This window comes from Polypterus senegalus, chromosome 4, assembly GCF_016835505.1.
Source record: "Polypterus senegalus isolate Bchr_013 chromosome 4, ASM1683550v1, whole genome shotgun sequence".
Lineage (NCBI taxonomy): Eukaryota > Metazoa > Chordata > Cladistia > Polypteriformes > Polypteridae > Polypterus > Polypterus senegalus.
In genome coordinates this window covers 10,198,151-10,218,472 of record NC_053157.1, presented here as the reverse complement: position 1 = coordinate 10,218,472, position 20,322 = coordinate 10,198,151, and the positions used below count along the sequence as shown (strand labels likewise).

Below are 20,322 nucleotides of genomic sequence, written 5' to 3'. Positions count from 1 at the left end.
GTGTTCCTTTACGTCAGATGTAACGGGACATTTGCCTTCCAAAAAGTTCAACTTTTGTCTCATCAGTCCACAAGGTATTTTCTCAAAAGTCTTGGCAATCATTGAGATGTTTCTTAGCAAAATTGAGACGAGCCCTAATGTTCTTTATGCTTAACAGTGGTTTGCGTCTTGAAATCTGCCATGCAGGCCGTTTTGCCCAGTCTCTTGCTTATGGTGGAGTCGTGAACATTGACCTTAATTGAGGCAAGTGAGGCCTGCAGTTCTTTAGACGTTGTCCTGGGGTCTTTTGTGACCTCTCGGATGAGTCGTCTCTGCGCTCTTGGGGTAATTTTGGTCGGCCGGCCACTCCTGGGAAGGTTCACCACTGTTCCATGTTTTTGCCATTTGCGGATAATGGCTCTCACTGTGGTTCGCTGGAGTCCCAAAGCTTTAGAAATGGCTTTATAACCTTTACCAGACTGATAGATCTCAATTACTTCTGTTCTCATTTGTTCCTGAATTTCTTTGGATCTTGGCATGATGTCTAGCTTTTGAGGTGCTTTTGGTCTACTTCTCTGTGTCAGGCAGCTCCTATTTAAGTGACTTCTTGATTGAAACAGGTGTGGCAGTAATCAGGCCTGGGGTGGCTACGGAAATTGAACTCAGGTGTGATACACCACAGGTAGGGGATTTTTAACAAGGGGCAATTACTTTTTCACACAGGGCCATGTAGGTTTGGATTTTTTCTCCTAAATAATAAAACCATCATTTAAAAACTGCATTTTGTGTTTACTTGTGTTATATTTGACTAATGGTTAAATGTGTTTGATGATCAGAAACATTTTGTGTGAAAAACATGCAAAAGAATAAGAAATCAGAAAGGGGGCAAATAGTTTTTCACACCACTGTATCTATCTATCTATCTATCTATCTATCTATCTATCTATCTATCTATCTATCTATCATATAGTGCCTTTCACAATATCTATCTATCTATCTATCTATCTATCTATCTATCGATCTATCTATCTATCATATAGTGCCTTTCACATCTATCTATCTATCTATCTATCTATCTATCTATCTATCTATCTATCTATCTATCTATCTATTATATAGTGCCTTTCACAATATCTATCTATCTATCTATCTATCTATCTATCTATCTATCTATCTATCTATCTATCTATCTATTATATAGTGCCTTTCACAATATCTATCTATCTATCTATCTATCTATCTATCTATCTATCTATCTATCTATCTATCTATCTATCTATCTATCTATCTATCTATCTATCTATCTATCTATAAGACTAATGACTGCAAAGAGAATCGTAGAGTGTATGAGAACATGAGGGCAACCATTAAGAAGGATATCAGAGAGGCTAAAAGACAGTTGGAGAGGAATAGAGCAGATAAGGCGAAAGACGACCCCAAGAGATTCTTTCAGTATTTTAGTAGTAAAAGAACAGTTAAGTAGGAGGTCAAGTTCATCAGGAATAGTAAAGGGGAATTATAAGATACAGACAATGAAATAGCAGATGCCCTAAACTTACATTTTTCTGAGGTGTTTACAAGTGAGCAAGTGGATAACCTCCCAGAGGTAAACACAACTACTAAGGAGGTACTGAGGGATTTGGAAATTGTAGAGGGAGAAGTGCTGCTCGGATTAAATAAGGTGAAATCAAACAAGTCACCAGGACCAGATAATATTTACCCTCAAGTTCTTAAAGAGGCTAGTGAGTATAGATATAAACCCTTGACACATATTTTTAAGAAGTCACTGCGCACTGGAGAGATTCCAAAGGACTGGAAAATGGCAAATATCATCCCATTATATAAAAAGGGTGACAGGGCAGATCCATGCAACTATAGGCCAGTAAGCTTAACAAGCATCACAGGAAAATTAATGGAAAGAATTATTAAGGGTAAGACTGAGCAACACATGACAAGGACAGGAGTGTCAGTGAACAGTCAGCAGGGGGTCAGAAGAGGGAGGTCGTGTTTTACTAACATGTTGGAATTTTATGAGGAGGCAACAAAAGCATACGATCAAAGTGGAGCTTATGATATTATTTATCTGGACTTTCAGAAAGCATTTGATAAGGTGCCACATGAGAGGTTGGGCATCAAATTAAAAGAAGTGGAAGTTCAGGGTGATGTTTTTAGATGGGTGCAGAATTGGCTCAGACACAGGAAGCAGAGGGTGATGGTGTGAGGAACCTCATCAGAACTGGCCGATGTTAAGAGTGGTGACCAGCAGGGGTCAGTGCTAGGGCCACTGCTATTTTTAATATATATAAATGATTTGGATAGGAATATAAGTAACAAGCTGGTTAAGTTTGCAGATGATACCAAGATAGGTGGATTAGCAGATAATTTGGAACCCGTTATATCATCACAGAAGGACTTGGACAGCATACAGGCTTGGGTAGATTTGTGGCAGATGAAATTTAATGTCAGTAAATGTAAAGAATTACACATAGGAAGTGAAAATATTAGGTTTGAATACACAATGGGCGGTCGGAAAATCGAGAGTCCACCTCATGAGAAGGATTTAGGAGTCATAGTGGACTCCAAGCTATCAACTTCCCAACAGTGTTCAGAAGCCATTAAGAAGGCTAACAGAATGTTAGGTTATATAGCGCCTTGATTTGTGGAGTACAAGTCACAGGAGGTTCTGCTCAAGTCTTTATAACACACTGGTGAGGCCTCATTTGGTGTACTGGGTGCAGTTTTGGTCTCCAGGCTACAAGAAGGACATATCAGCACTAGAAAAGGTCCAGAGAAGAGCGACTTGGCTGATTTCAGGTCTACAGGGGTTGAATTATGAGGAAAGATTAAAAGAGCTGAGCCTTTACAGTTTAAACAAAAGAAGATTAAGAGGTGACATGATTGAAGTGTTTAAAATTATGAAGGGAATTAGTCCAGTAGATCGAGACTTGTATTTTAAAATGAGCTCATCAAGAACACAGGGACACAGTTGGAAACTTGTGAAGGGTAAATTTCGCACAAACATTAGGAGGTTTTTATTTACACAAAGAACGATAGACACTTGGAATAAGCGACCAAGTAGTGTGGTAGACAGTAAGACGTTAGGGACTTTCAGAACTCAACTTGATGTTTTCTTGCAGGAAACAAGTGGATAGGACTGGCAAGCTTTGTTGGGCTGAATGGCCTGTACTCGTCTAGATTGTTCTAAATGTTCTAATGTTCTAATGTTCTATCTATCTATCTATCTATCTATCTATCTATCTATCTATCTATCTATCTATCTATCTATCTATCTATCTATCTATCTATCTATCTATCTATCTATCTATTTCTTTAGCACATTTTCATACAAATGATGTAGCTCAGAGTGCTTTACTGGATGAAGAAAGAGAAAAAGACAAAATATAAAAATAAAATTACGCTAATTGACATAGAATAAAAGTAAGGTCAGAAAAAAAAAATCAAAATCTGCAGGGGGTCCGAGGCCACGAGACCACCCAGCCCCCTCTAGGCATTCTACCTGACATCAATGACCTCAGTCAGTCCTCATGGTGTTCAGACTTCACATCGAAGAACATGATGCTGATGGTCATGTGGACCTCTGGCCTTCAATCCATCAGTGCAGGAACATCATGGTGCTTTGATCAGGTGGTGGGGGCGCAGATCGCCACCACAGAAAACCGGAAAAAGAACAGAAGAAAAAGTAGGGGGCAAGTACGGATATTGGAGCCACCATGAATGATAATGATATTTCAATGCATATCCAGGATATCAGGGTTAAACTAAAATGAAGCTATGAGAGAGCCATGTTAAAATCACGGGTTGTTAGCAGTTTTGTAAAGTGCTCCACCGTATCAGCCTGGTGAATTCCTATTGGCAGGCTATTCCAGATTTTAGATGCCTAACAGCAGAAGGCCGACCGCCTCACCACTTCTTTTAAGTTCAGCTCTTGGAATTCTAAGCAGACCCTCATTGGAAGATGTAAAGTTACGATTTGGAGTGTAAAGTGACAGGCGTCATAGCCAGAAGACACCAAGACTGCGACGTGTGACGTCACCAAAGCAAGCATATGAAGGTCAGCATGCGTATCAGTTAAGTACCCGAGTTTGGATTAATACTGTGTGGTTTAGCGATTCCTATTTTTGTTTATGAAAATATGTTTCTGGTGTAGACACGGTGGTGCACCGGTAACAACAACAACAACAACAACAACAACATTTATTTCTATAGCACATTTTCATACAAACAGTAGCTCAAAGTGCTTTACATATTAAAGAATAGAAAAATGAAAGATACAATTATAAAACAAAATAAATCAACATTAACAACGAATAAGAGTAAGGTTCAATGGCCAGGGGGGACAGAAAAAACAAAAAAAAAACTCCAGACGGCTGGAGAAAAAAAAATAAAATCTGTAGGAATTCCAGCCCATGAGACCGCCCAGTCCCCTCTGGGCATTCTACCTAACATAAATGAAACAGTCCTCTTTGGATTTAGGATTCTCACGGAAGGGCTTGATGATGATGATGATGGTCACGTAGACTTCTGCCTTTTAATCCGTCCATCATTGTTGGAGCATCATGAAGCTTTGAGTAGGTGGAGGTGGCGCAGGCCGGAAAAAGAAACAGAAAAGAGAGTAGGGGTCAGTACCGATTTTAGAGCCACCATAGTTATTATGAAGAATTGAACATACAGAGTATCAGGATTAAGTTAAAGTGAAGTTATAAAAAGGCCATGTTAAAGTAATGTGTTTTCAGCAGTGTTTTAAACTGCTCTACTGTATCAGCCTGGTGAATTCCTATTGGCAGGCTATTCCAGATTTTAGGTGCATAGCAGCAGAAGGCCGCCCGCCTCACCACTTCTTTTAAGTTTTGTTCTTGGAATTCTAAGGAGACACTCATTTGAGGATCTGAGGTTACGATTTGGAATATAACGTGTCAGACATTCCAATATATAAGATGGGGCGAGATTATTTAAGGCTTTATAAACCATAAGCAGAATTTTAAAGTCAATTCTGAATGACACAGGTGACCAGTGTAGTGACATTAAAACTGGAGAAATGTGTTCGGATTTTCTTTTCCTAGTTAGGATTCTAGCAGCTCCATTCTGCACTAGTTGCAAACGATTTATATCTTTTTTTGGGTAGTCCTGAGAGGAGTGCGTTACAGTAATCTAGTCGACTGAAAACAAACGCGTGAACTAATTTCTCAGCATCTTTCAGTGATATAAGCGGTCTAACTTTACTTATGTTTCTTAAGTGAAAAAATGCTGTCCTAGTGATCTGATGAATATGTGATTTAAAATTCAGATTACAGTCAACAATCACCCCTAAGCTTTTTACCTCTGTCTTGACTTTTAATCCTAATGTATCCAGTTTATTTCAGCCTCATTGTATCCATTATTAGCTCTGCTGCCTCGCAGTTAGGAGACCCGGGTTCGCTTCCTGGGTCCTCCCTGAGTGTAGTCTGCACGTTCTCCCCGTGTCTGCGTGGGTTTCCTCCTACAGTCCAAAGACATGCAGGTTAGGTGCATTGCCGGTCCTAAATTGTCCCGTGTGTGTGTGTGTGTGTGTGTGTGCCCTGCAATGGGCTGACGCCCTGTTCAGGATTTGTTCCTGCCTTGCGCCCTGTGCTTGCTGGGATTGGCTCCAGCGGACCCTCAGTCGTGACCCTGTGTTTGGATATAGCATGTTGGGTAAGGACTATGTAATGACTGACTATTTCTGGTGTAATGATTATGATTCTTGATTGGTGTTTTATTTCAGATGAAAGAAATTCTAGACTTTCTTGTAAATAAAGTCAGTTCGACTCTTCCCATTAAAACTTTCCTCTGCCTCATTCCGATCAGCTGCTCATTTTCAGAGGACAGTAGTAGGGTTAGTTATAAAGTTATTGAGTGAAAGATGACAAAGACAGGACATGTCTTATGACAGAAGCACACGCTCGATTTTTTCCTTAAATATAACCGCAGCTCTTTTAGTTTAGGCTTGCATGTAATACAGTAGGTCAAGGTAACTCTCCGCCAGATGTTGTGATATTAGCTTTTTTATTATGATTACCATTACAGTGATAATTACACTTTACGGGTAAGGGTGATATGTGACCTGATAAGATTTTTGGTCTGTATAAATGTTATATTCCATCAAAAAACATACCCATTTTAAATGATATTTTGTTAATGTCTCAATTCTTGCTTTAGAATTTACCAGTCCAACCAAAAGATTGATGAAAGGCTGAGGAGAGTGGGACCACACCTTGAAATCTATGAAGCGTTTCACCCAGTAAAGACTGGGAGCTCAAGTCACCAATTCCTACAAGCAACAATTTGCATTCAGAAATTTATTCGGTCCTGGCTTGTGCGGATCCAGTACAACAGAATTAAAACAAAGGTAGTTAAGACGTTAATTTAATTATACCATATACATCTGTGTCCTTTACTACGTTTCTGATATTGATGAAATTTATTATGAAATATGTGTGTCAAATGAGGATATTTGCTTATATACAGTCATATGAAAAAGTTTGGGACGCCCTCTCAGCCTGCATAATAATTGACTCTCCTTCCAACATAAAGATCACAGTGGTATGTCTGTCATTTCCTAGGAGTACTGCGGTGTTTTCCGAACAAAGATTTTTAGTGACGCAGTATTTAGTTGCATGAAATTAAATCAAATGTGAAAAACTGGCTGTGCACAAATGTGGGTCCCCTTGTCATTGTGCTGATTTGAATGCCTGTCACTGCTCAGTGCTGATTACTTGGTTGGACGAGCTCGTTAATCCTTGAACTTCATAGGCTGGAGTGTCCAATCATGAGTGGTCAAAGGTATTTAAGGTGGTCAATTACAAGTTGTGCTTCCTTCCCTTTGACTCTCCTCTGAAGAGTGACAGACAGCATGGGATCCTCAAAGCAACTCTCAAAAGATCTGAAAACAAAGATTGTTGAGTCTCCTGGTTTAGGGGAAGGCTACAAAAAGCCATCTCAGAGGTTCAAACTGTCAGTCTCAACTGTAAGGAATGGAATCAGGAAATGGAAGGCCACAGGCACAGTTGCTGTTAAACCAACAGGTCTGGCAGGCCAAGAAAAATACAGGAGTGGCACATGAGCAGGATTGTGAGAATTGGTGACAGACAACCCACAGATCACCTCCAAAGACCTACAAGAACATCTCGCTGCAGATGGTGTATCTGTACATCGTTCTACAATTCAGCGCAATTTGCACAAAGAACATCTGTATGGCAGGCAGGGTGATGAGAAAGAAGCCCTTTCTGCACTCACACCACAAACAGAGTCACTTGTTGTATCAAATGCTCATTTAGACAAGCCAGATTCATTTTGGAACAAAGTGCTTTGGGCCGATGAGACAAGAATGGAGTTATTTGGTCAGAACAAAAAGCGCTTTGCATGGCGGAAGAAGAACAGCGCATTGCAAGAAAAACACCTGCTACCTCCTGTCAAATGTGGTGGAGGTCCCATCATGCTGTGGGGCTGTGTGGCCAGTTCAGGGACTGGGGTCCTTGTTAAAGTCGAGGGTCGGATGAATTCAACCCAGTATCAACAAATTCTTCAGGATAATGTTCAAGCATCAGTCACAAAGTTGAAGTTACGCAGAGGTTGGATATCCCAACAAGACAATGACCCAAAACACAGTTCGAAATCTACAAAGGCATTCATGAAGAAGGAGAAGTACAGTGTTCTGGAATGGCCGTCACTGTCCTCTGACTTGAATATCATCGAAAATCTATGGGATGATTTGAAGCAGGCTGTCCATCAAATTGAACTGAACTGGAGAGATTTGGTATGAAGAATGGTCAGAAATACCTCCATCCAGAATCCAGGCACTCATCACAGGCTATAGGAGGACAGCGTCTGGAGGCTCAAAGGAGCAAAAGGAGACTCAACAAAGTATTGATGTCATATCTCTGTTGGGGTGCCCACATTTGTGCCCCTGTCTAATTTTGTTATGATGCATATTGCACATTTTCTGTTAATCCAATAAACTTAATGTCACTGCTGAAATCCTACTCTTTCCATAAGGCATGTCAGATATTAACAGGAAGGTCAGCCAATGATATAAACAAAAATCCAAAGAATTAAGAGGGGTTCCCAAAGTTTTTCATATGACTGTACCTTTTTTCCTGAGTGGCATGGGAGCACAGAGGATAGCGCTATAGAGTTATGGATTCAGATTCCGACCTGGACATACTCTGTCTGGAGTTTCTGAGTGAGTGTGCTGTGCAGTGTACTAAGGTTGGGAGCATGCGCTGATTAAAGCTCGTTGTCGCACCCACCACAAGGCGAAGCACCCGGGTTGAGATCTGAGTGCAGCCATCCAGTGGATGGCACCTCAGCACCACACTTAGGACAGTGTGAGGTTTTTTACCGTGGCCGGAATGCCAATCCTGCCACCAACCCCCAAGTTGTCCCTGCAGGTTGGAGGACCTGCTTGCTGGGCTGAACGCAGATTAACGTCATATCCAGGACAAGGCATTTGCAGGTTAAGGGTCTTGCTCAGGGCGGCCCAACGGAGTAGAATCCCTTCTGGCGTTTATGGGATTTCGAGCCTGGGAACCTTCTGATTGTTGATGCAGATCCCTAGCCTCCGAGTCACCACTCTGCCCAGTGTACTAAGACCCTGTCCAAAAGATGATTCCAATTGTGTCAGAATAGACTCCAACCGCTCACAGCCCTGACCTGGAAATAAACAGGTTTGGAAAATGAAGGCCCTGCGGTGGGTTGGCACCCTGCCCGGGATTGGTTCCTGCCTTGTGCCCTGTGTTGGCTGGGATTGGCTCCAGCAGACCCTGTGTTCAGATTCAGCGGGTTAGAAAATGGATGGATGGAAAATGAAGGCTAAATGGTTTGTCAATATTATTAAAGATTTTAGAATATAAAAGACAACACAACAACACAAAGTTTAGCACTACTACCAACGCAGCTTCTGAGTCCTGCGTTGAAATGTTAATCAAGGACTCACAGTAATGGAGCCTTCATGCTCTCACCATGTTTGAGTTTGTTCCCTACAGGTCAGGGGTCCTCAGTCCCTTTCCTAGAGGGCCACAGTTTTTTGTTCTAACCCGGTGGCTTAATTAGAAAGCAATTCTTGCCAAAAATTTCATCTCCTGGCTTGTTAGTTGCTTTAACTCTGCTATGTCAGCTCATTCTCATATCCTCGATTTTCTTCCCCTTTCTAAGGATATCATCCAAATGATCTGAAGGCTAAAATGGAGGTGGAATTCTCAGTCCTTCACTTTTTTCTCTTCACTTTCCTTCCAAGTTTTTAATTAAACCAAACAGTGCATGATAAACACACACAGAGGTGTAAAATGGTAACAAGCTAAATGGAGAAATGCTCGACTCTTTTGTCATTTGCATATTATTGCTAATTAGGAAGAATTAAAAACCAAGAATACTGCTGTTTAAGACTAAAATAAGCAATAAGGGTTCAAAATCTTAACATGCGAGACAACTGAAGTGAAGCACAAGTGTTACTGGAGCGATAAGGGCTTCTTATTAAGTAATTGGGTTGGAGCAAAAACCTGCAGCCCTCCAGGACCGTGATTGAGGACCCCTGACCTCGGTGTTCCAGTGAATTAGGTCTTTGGTACAGAACTTTTCTCCTTGGAAAATGTCTTCATTCATTCATTTTCTAAACCTGTTTTTTTTCCTAATAAAGATATGGAAAGGTGGGAGCCTATTATTGCAGCAATGCATTCACGCAAAAAACATTCACGCAAGCATCACACTCATAGAGCCAGGGAGTTATTGTCTGTTAACATGAGTTCATGTCTTTAGGATATAAATAGGAACCAGAGGACCAACAGAGAGCCCATGCCATTACACAAGGTGTGAAACTTTTCACTGGGACAGCAGGAAATAAATCCAAGTTCTTATAGCCGTGGTACTGCATTGTGCCACCTTGAGCAATAATGGCAGTATTGAAGGTGTTATAACAGTTCTCTTATTTTTCAGTTTGGGAGTAATTCAGTAAATTCTTTATCCATAGGCATTAAATCACGGCCCATCACTTCCAGAAGCTGTAAAAAAATACCGCAGCATGATGCAAAAACTACAGAAAAGAAATGACGTCAGGAAGCCATCTGTGCCTCTTGTGTACAGTGAAATAGAAGAGTGGATGGACAGAAAGACGAGTAAGCATCCGAAACATGATATTCTAAGCAGTCGGAAAATCTCAGCCATATCTCTCTCTCTCTCTCTATATATAAATATACTAGCAAAATACCCGCGCTTCGCAGCGGAGAAGTAGTGTGTTAAAGAAGCAATGAAAAAGAAAAGGAAACATTTTGAAAATAACGTAACATGATTGTCAATGTAATTGTTTTGTCACTGTTGTGAGTGATGAGTGTTGTTGTCATATATATATATATATATATATTTACACACACACATAAACATATATATATATACATATCTATACATATACACATATATATATACATATATATATATCTACATATATACACATACATATACATACACACATAAATACATACACACACATATATACACACAAATACATATATATACATACATACACACACACATATATAAACATATATATACATATACATACATATCTACATATATACACACACAGCTATTTCAGATCAGTGCAATACGCTGCTTGTTAAAACGGATAACTCCGCTCTTACGTGCAAGTCTGCGTGGATATTATGAACTATCGTATTTGTTCAAGTTCTATTTAAATTTTAAATAGAAGGAATTTTTATTTAGTCGACAGAAATATCTTTGGTAGGAATGGTAAAACAGACAGGAATATTATTCGTGAATAAATCAACTCAAACCTTAAACAACTTATAATATTTTGCTCTCCATAAAAATATATCCTGTCTAAATTATACAAGTTAGAAATAAAGTAAACGTTAAAAGAACAAACATTCAAATTTCTTTACTCTTATGTAATTTTATATAAAAATAAACTTAGATTTTAAATATCCCAAAAGATTTTGCTCTCCATAAAAATATATCCTGTCAAAATTATACAAATTCAAATATGAACATGCTGCATAACAAAACCTAGAAATATAAATAAAATGTGTTCCTTTCAGCAATAACAAATCAAATCATTCAGTTGTCTTTGCTCATATGTCATTTTAGAGCTGGACGCCTGGCATCTTTTTGGCCACAGGTTCGTTTCTGTTTGGTGTGAGGTTCTGTGTTGTGGAGATTCTCAGGATGGATTGCAGGTGCTCATCAGTGAGGCGACTCCTGTGTGCTGTTTTGTTAGTCTTTATCACTGAGAAGAGCTTCTCACACAGATATGTGCTACCAAACATGCACAAGGTTCGAGCCGCATGTAGACGGACTTTTTTTGTTCTTCAAAGTCACCAAAGCGCCGTGCAAACTCAGTGCGCTCAGTTTATCAGCAAAGTGCGATTTGGGAACACCGTAGTGACGACTTGGTTTAACATTACTTGGCAACAGGGAAAGTGGGGCAAGTGCACTGGTGCATTTGTGTCTCCCATAAAAGCAGCTTCACTTGAAATCACTTTGTGATTGTGCACGGGTTAAAACGTCCGCTGAAGTGTCAGATTCTTATTTAATTATGCTGCTTTCTGTATCTTCTGCATTGCATTCAGGTTACCCTGATGTTTTGTCTCATAGTGCCGTCTTAGATTAAATTCTGTAATTACAGCCACATTAGCTCCACAAATGAGACACACGGGTTCAGTAAACATATACTCAGCCTCCCATCGGTTTTTAAAGGCTCTATTTTCAGAATCAACTCTTCTCTTCAGCATCGTGTGAGCTAGCTTCGCAATAACTTGATTAACTCGGTAAGTGTTACGGCAAGGCAGCTGAAGCGCTGCATTATGGGATCTGTAGTTTATTGTGTTACCAGCGCTTCATATACCCGGCTTTAATAACAATAATACAGTATATAAAATGATCTCGGGGCGGATATAATTACACCGGGCGGATGTGGCCCGCGCCCTTGAGTTTGACACATATGGACTAAATAGAACTTGAAAAGATATATTTTTTCAAATGTGATCGCGCAATTCAGATAGAGTTGACGCGCACTACAGCCTGCATGCCTCAATAAGTCATCCTCCCCTCGCTCTTACTTTTTACCGCTCATCTAATGAATACACTGAGTATGGCTTTACCAAAACAATCATTGATGGCGAATAAAGTATCCATTATTCGAGTATGTAGATCGGGTTATATATATATACATATATATATATATACCAGCGTATCGCAGCGAGAAGTAGTGTGTTAAAAAGCTAGAAAAGAAAAGGGAACATTTTAAAAATAACGTAACATGACTGTCAATATACAGTATTTGTTTTGTGAGTGTTACTGAGTGTTGCTGTCATCAAGGATTTGATTATCATTATTTCTTTCAATCAGGTTCGTATTTGTAGGATGTGTTGTGTTCAAGTTACATTCCGTGTTTGTCAATCGTTGTAAAGATGACAGGTTTCATTCATCGATTCGTTTCTTACTGCATCAATAAACAGCTCGTCTTCTTCTTTATCTGAGACCTGACACACTGCATGCACGGGTTTTTTACACTGTCTTCCTTTAGCGGGACATTGACTTTTTCCAACGTGTGCTTTGTTTTGGATTTATGAATATGCTTGTATGTATCAGACGCTTCATATTTTTGCTGCCTTTTCAATTGTGTAATTCGGTTTTGTTCAGCTCTTTGGAACTGTTGCTTTTATCTGTGCACTGCCAGTTCACGTGAGCCGCTCGTGTACATGCATCGAAGTTCCCAGCTGTGCTGGTGCCATCTCGTGCTATGTCCATGGCTGTATTTAATGTTACCTTAGTCCTGGCACTTAAAACTTTCTCTCGCAGTTTCGCTGAGTTTGTGTCAAACACCACCCTGACCATCTCATCTTCCTCTGCATAAGCACAGTCCTTAACCCGTGAATATTTAGTGGAGTTTGCTATTGGATTGCCGCTGACGGACGGCCTTATATGGGCAGGCACTAAATTACAAACGCCAGCGCAGCCTGTCTATGAACTTAATTTAAAGTGTAGGTTTACATCGCTTTGTTTCAAGTAGCAGAACTCATGAATATGGTTGTATATGTCACTCGCTCGCTTCTTATTGTTTCGCTGCCTTCTCAATTATATAATGCATGTTTTCTTCAGCGCTTTTTTAGGTCTTCCTGGTTTTCTATGTACTGCGTAATTACGTGGGAGGCGTGATGATGTCACACGAAACTCCGCCCCCACGGCGTTGAAGCTCATCTCCATTACAGTAAATGGAGAAAACTGCTTCCAGTTATGACCATTACGTAGAATTTCGATATAAAACCTGCCCAACTTTTGTAAGGAAGCTGTAAGGAATGAACCTGCCAAATTTCAGCCTTCCACCCACACGGGAAGTTGGAGAATTAGTGATGAGTCAGTGAGTGAGTGAGTGAGTGAGTGAGTGAGTGAGTGAGTCAGTGAGTGAGTGAGGGCTTTGCCTTTTATTAGTATAGATCTATATAAACAGTCGTATGAGAAAGTTTGGGACCCCCTCTCAGCCTGCATAATAATTGACTCTCCTTTCAACACAATGATCACAGTGGTATGTCTGTCATTTCCTAGGAGTACTGCGGTGTTTTCAGAACAAAGATTTTTAGTGACGCAGTATTTAGTTGCATGAAATTAAATCAAATGTGAAAAACTGGCTGTGCACAAATGTGGGTCCCCTTGTCATTGTGCTGATTTGAATGCCTGTCACTGCTCAATGCTGATTACTTGGTTGGATGAGCTCGTTAAGCCTTGAACTTCATAGACAGGAGTGTCCAGTCACGAGTGGTCAAAGGTATTTAAGGTGGTCAGTTACAAGTTGTGCTTCCTTCCTTCCCTTTGACTCTCCTCTGAAGAGTGACAGACAGCATGAGATCCTCAAAGCAACTCTCAAAAGATCTGAAAACAAAGATTGTTGAGTCTCCTGGTTGAGGGGAAGGCTACAAAAAGCCATCTCAGAGGTTTAAACTGTCAGTTTCAACTGTAAGGAATTGAATCAGGAAATGGAAGGCCACAGGCACAGTTGCTGTTAAACCAACAGGTCTGGCAGGCCAAGAAAAATACAGGAGCGGCACATGGGCAGGATTGTGAGAATGGTGACAGACAAGCCACAGATCACCTTCAAAGACCTGCAAGAACATCTCGCTGCAGATGGTGTATCTGTACATCGTTCTACAATTCAGAGCAATTTGCACAAAGAACATCTGTATGGCAGGGTGAGGAGAAAGAAGCCTTTTCTGCACTCATGACACAAACAGAGTTGCTTGTTGTATCAAATGCTCATTTAGACAAGTCAGATTCATTTTGGAACAAAGTGCTTTGGACTGATGAGACACAAATGGAGTTATTTGGTCAGAACAAAAAGCGCTTTGCATGGCGGAAGAAGAACAGCGCATTGCAAGAAAAACACCTGCTACCTCCTGTCAAATGTGGTGGAGGTCCCATCATGCTGTGGGCTGTGTGGCCAGTTCAGGGACTGGGGTCCTTGTTAAAGTCGAGGGTCGGATGAATTCAACCCAATATCAACAAATTCTTCAGGATAATGTTCAAGCATCAGTCACAAAGTTGAAGTTACGCAGAGGTTGGATAGTCCAACAAGACAATGACCCAAAAATCTACAAAGGGCATTCATGCAGAGAGAGAAGTACAGTGTTCTGGAATGGCCGTCACAGTTGCCTGACTTGAATATCATCGACAGTCTATGGGATGATTTAAAGCAGAGTGTCCATCAAATTGAACTGAAATGGAGAGATTTTGTAATGAAGAATGGTCAGAAATCCCTCCATCCAGAATCCAGACACTCATCACAGGCTATAGGAGGACAGCGTCGAGAGGCTCAAAGGAGCAAAAGGAGGCTCAACTAAGTATTGATGTCATATCTCTGTTGGGTGCCCACATTTATGCACCTGTCTAATTTTGTTATGAGGCATATTGCATATTTTCTGTTAATCCAATCAACTTGATGTCACTGCTGAAATCCTACTGTTTCCATAAGGCATGTCAGATATTAAAAGGAAGCTCCGCCAATGAGAAACAAAAATCCAAAGAATTAAGAGGGGTTCCCAACCTTTTTCATATGACTGTATATCTAAAAGGTAAAATTGTGGCCAAGTGTTTAGCACTGCTGCCTCACACCTCTAGCAAGCAGGGTTCACCAGGTCTCGTGTTTTTTGTGAAGATTGCATGTTCTCTCCTAATATCTCTGGATTCTCCAACTACTCAATTTTTCCACATTCAGTACACGTTCACTTAAGGCTGAGTAGCGAGTCTACAGTGGCCCAGTGTGAGTGATTAAAAAGTGCCTTTAAATTTAAATGGACTAATTAGTGCCAGGGGCGGCACGTTGGCACAGTGGGTTAGTGCTGCTGCCTCACAGTTAGGAGATCCGGGTCCTCCCTGCATGGAGTTTGGATGTTCTCCCCATGTTTCCGTGGGTTTCCTCCCACAGTCCAAAGACATGCAGGTTAGGTACATTGGCGATTCTAAATTGTCCCTAGTGTATGCCCGGGGTTTGCTTCCTGCCCTGTGCCCTCTGTTGGCTGGGATTGGCTTCAGCAAACCCCCCATGGGTTGGATAATGGATGGATGGGTTCTTCAGCTCTGTATTTGAATAAACAGGGACAGATAACTAAAATTTCCATCACTCTGTTTTTCTTAAATCTGTCTTTTAAAGCCGTGTAATACACTTCCTTTTCCAAACTTTTCAGACGTTGTCTTCTACAGATCTCTGAAGACTTATTTAAGATTCATCAAACCACTATTTTTCTGAAGATTGCAAGAATAGTAAAGTCACCTGTGTTGACGGGTTTCTAAAGGATATCAATTATAAACACAGAGCCACAGCAACAGTAAGGCAATGCAGGCTTTTCTTTCCCCAGCAACAATCTCGAGCACTGCTTTAGGAATTGCCAGCCCAGTGATAAACAGTAATCCCTCCGAAGCATCCTGGGTCTTCTCTCCTTTCTGTCATTCCCATGATGAACTCAAGGGCATCCCTTACTAGTTATCCATGTTACCACACGTCCCGTACCCGAAGCCACTGACTGACTGCATTTAACGTGTCTTCTGTGCTCTTTTTTTCTTTTCGCATTAGTGTATGAAAAGATGTTTTCAAAACGAGAATTTTGGAATGAAATGGATAAAAGCGAACTGCCCAGCTTTCTCAAGGATTGTGGCCATTACCCTTCAAAGCAGGACATTGAAAATGCCTGGTGTCTCATTAATTATGGTATGTAAATAATCTCTTTTGTTCCAAAAATACTAATTCCATTGTTTGAGATCAAATATTTCCTTCAAGGGATCTACTGGGAATTCCCAGTCCTTGTCCTAATGAATGTCATAATATAGTTTGAACCTTGGCAGCACTCAAGCCAACTGCTCAGGATCGACCTTTCATGACATCAGATGTCAGACTCTTTATTTCATCCCACCTGCACTTTACAAGAGGTCATCCATCTGAAGCTGAGCAAGTTTGTGCCCGGCCAGTACTTGGATGGGAGACCATCTAGGAAAAGCTTTGGATTATTGCTGGAAGAGGAATTGGTAAGGCTAGTAGGGGGTGCTTACCCTGTGGTCAGTGCATGGATCCCAATGCCCCCAGTGCATTGACAGGGACACTGTTGTAAAAATGGTGCCATCCTTTGGATAAAGGCCCAGTATCTCTGTGGCCATTAAAGATCCCTAGGCATCAGTGCTAGATTAACCATATAAGCAACGTAAGCACATACTTAGGGCATCAAGGGTGAAGGGGGCACCATAAAAATTTTTCATGGCCAAATTTATCACATAAATAATTAAATTAATTAAATTTATAGCTATTTTCAAACTTTAATGAAAAATGAATAATGCCTCCCTGTACCTCCCTATGCCGTCACTGTTCGTAGATGGCGCCTTACACAGTGCGTTCTGCATACTGGTGCCATCTACGATGGGGAATTCCCGATTCATGGTGATTCCCTCAAACGCTATGTCAAAATATCTATCCATCCATTGTCTAACCCGCTGAATCCGAATACAGGGTCACGGGGGTCTGCTGGAGCCAATCCCAGCCAACACAGGGCACAAGGCAGGAACCAATCCAGAGCAGGGTGCCAACCCACCGCAGGACACACACAAACACACACTAGGGCCAATTTAGAACCGCCAATCCACCTAAACTGCATGTCTTTGGACTGTGGGAGGAAACCCACGCAGACACGGGGAGGACATGCAAACTCCACGCAGGGAGGACCCGGGAAGCGAACCCACATGTCTCCTTACTGCGAGGCAGCAGCTCTACCCACTGTGCCACCATGCCGCCTATGTCAAAATATTGTGAAAATAATTTGATTCAAAACAATGTGTTTTTATATTTTTAAATAGTAGTTACTAGTTGATTAAAAATTATTATCATGTAATTGTTGTGTTTCGTGAATTATCTGTTATTTAACTTAAAATACATTTTTAGTGCGTAGAAAGTGTTATTTTCTGTTTTAAGCAAAAACAAAAAATCATCCCAGTTTGAGGAAAAAATATTCTGGTAAGTCTATTTAATTCTATTCTTGGATATTTTAAAATTAATTTACATTATGTAAAAGTGAAAATTGTACAGCTGATTACTATTGGATAAAATTGTTTATAACTTTTTTAGTAATAAAGATTTATTAACAAAATTTTCACAAAATATTCTTCAACTCTTGTACTAAGAATATGTGTAAATAGATTTGCTAAACTGACACAAAAGCCATAAATAAATTAAATAACCAAAATGGTAAATCTACGGTTTTCATGTCAAAATGTTTTGTTTATTTTCGAATTTTCGATAATAAAATAAAATTTTATTTTCTGGTTTGTTATTGTTTTAATATTTTAAATTACTAGTGTAAGGGGGCACCAAAATTACTTTGTGAGTAGGGCATCTAAGGGTCTTAATCCGGCCCTGGACAAGACCTGCACAAGGCTGGAGTGGGCTACAAGACCACCAACAAGAAGCTTGGTGAGAAGGTGACAGCTGTTGGTGAGATTATTCAGAAATGGAAGAAATATAAAATGACCATCAGTCGCCCTCAGTCTGGAGCTCCATGCAAGATCTTGCCTCATGGGGTGAGGATGATCATGAGAAAGGTGAGGGATCAGCCCAAAAGTACACGGGAGGATCTTGTTAAAGATATGAAGGCAATTGGGACCTCCACAGTCACCAAGAACACCATTGGTAACACTCTATACCGTCATGGATTGAAATCTTGCAAGGTCCTCCTGCTCAAGAAGCATGTTTACTGGCAAACTTAAGATGGGCCTACACCTTTCTCATGATCATCCTCACACCATGAGGCGAAATCTTGCATGGAGCTCCAGACTGAGGGTGACTGATGGTCATTTTATATTTCTTCCATTTCCTAATATTTGCACCAACAGTTGTCACCTTCTCACCAAGCTTCATGCTCATGGTCTTGTAGTCCATTCCAGCCTTGTGCTGGTCTCTACTCTTATCCCTGACGTCCTTTGACAGCTCTTTGGCGTTGTCTACATTGGTGGAGAGGTTGGAATGGAAGAAATGGATTCTGTGGACCGGTGGGCTTTATACACATCATGAGTTGAGGTCAGGATTGATGTGATTGATTTATTGATTGATAGATTATAGCCAATCTGTGGGAGCCAGAATTCAGGCTGGGTTGTAGGGGATCAAATCCTTATTTCTGTCAATAATATAACAAATCAGTTTAGAACTTTTATGTAATGTGTTTTTTTACTGGATTTTTGGTTGATATTCTGTCTCTCTCTCTCCATTAAAATTAAGATGCCATCAAAATTACAGACTGCTCATTTCTTTGTACGTGAGTAAACTTACAAATTCAGCAGGGGAACAAATACTTATTTCCCCCACTGTATATAAATGTAATTAACTAATTTATTATTATTATTATTATGGAGAAGTTTCCTACTTCCACAGTTCAGTAAAAGTGTAGCTTATATAATTTCGCTCATTGTGCACGACCTCTTTCTATTTGTATAAAATTGCCAAACAAGTGAGCAGTGGATAAGAAAGCCCAAGTGTGTGTTGTAACACTGGCATCAGTGCAGGAAATCTGAAAATGTGAAACAAAACAAAACTACACGTTTTTTGACTTACCGTATATGCCATCTACGCATGGGCTTCCTTCCCATCACCCTTGATTTTGATGTGAATTCAACAAACTGTAACACCAACAACAACAACATTTATTTCTAGAGCACATAGGTGGCACGGTGGGTAGCCTGGGGTTCGCTTCCCGGGTCCTCCCTGCGTGGAGTTTGCATGTTCCCCCCGTGTCTGGGTGGGTTTCCTCCCACAGTCCAAAGGCATGCAGGTTAGGTGCATTGGCACATTGGCATTGAGACCTTCACCTTTCTTTATTTTCAGATATTGTGTGTTGGTCACAGTTTGCTGGTCATGTTGTGCCACATTTTGTATTCCGTTTGGCAGTTAATTAAGAAAAAAGAAACAATTAGGGGGTCTGAGTCTTCAAGAGTAAGCCAATTAAAATGAATTCAAAAGAAGTTATTTAGCAGCAAAAACAGGTCACTCATTAAGAAAAGGGTTAGAATGAAAACCTGCAGCCACTGCGGCCCTCCAGGACCGGAGTTGAGGAGTGCCTCTTTCTGTTGCATGATTTGGCTCACAAACTATTCAGCATGGTGGCACGGTGGGTAGCGCTGCTGCCTCGCAGTTAGGAGACCTGGGGTTCGCTTCCTGGGTCCTCCCTGTGTGGAGTTTGCATGTTCTCCCCGTGTCTGCGTGGGTTTCCTCCCACAGTCCAAAGGCATGCAGGTTAGGTGCATTGGCGATCCTAAATTGTCCCAAGTGTGTGCTTGGTGTGTGGGTGTGTGCCCTGCCCAGGGTTTGTTTCCTGCCTTGTGCCCTCTGTTGGCTGGGATTGGCTCTGGCAGACCCCCGTGACCCTGTAGATAGAATATAGCAGGTTGGATAATGGATGGATGGATGGATTTTCATACAAATAATTTGGAGAAAGAGAAACAAGACAAAATAAATAAGAAATTTAAAATTAGGGAACACTAATTAACATAGAATAAGAGTAAGGTGTGATGGCCTGGGAGGACAGAAAAAAAAAAAAAAACTCCAGACGGCTGGAGAAAATATATAAAATCTGCAGGGGGTCCAAGGCCACGAGACCACTCAGCCCCCTCTAGGCATTCTACCTAACATAAATGACCTCAATCAGTCCTCATTGTATTCAGGGTTCACATGGAACAACTTGATAATTAAGGTTACTTCTATTCATACATTATACATTGTGGTCTATGGCCGGCTTGTCATCCCGGCCAATACCCCCAGGCCGCCAGATGGAGCCC

At 40.8% G+C, this 20,322-nt stretch overlaps 1 protein-coding gene across 1 annotated transcript in view; it reads left to right on the top strand.

Annotated features, from left to right (window-relative positions):
• The window catches only part of LOC120527133, a 307,413-nt gene that overhangs the window by 181,653 nt on the left and 105,438 nt on the right, over positions 1–20,322 (top strand). The window contains exons 13-15 of the mRNA XM_039750231.1: positions 6,175–6,364; positions 9,980–10,124; positions 16,088–16,222. Coding sequence (XP_039606165.1) covers positions 6,175–6,364; positions 9,980–10,124; positions 16,088–16,222 — 470 coding nt within the window. The remainder of the gene's footprint in view (positions 1–6,174; positions 6,365–9,979; positions 10,125–16,087; positions 16,223–20,322) is intronic.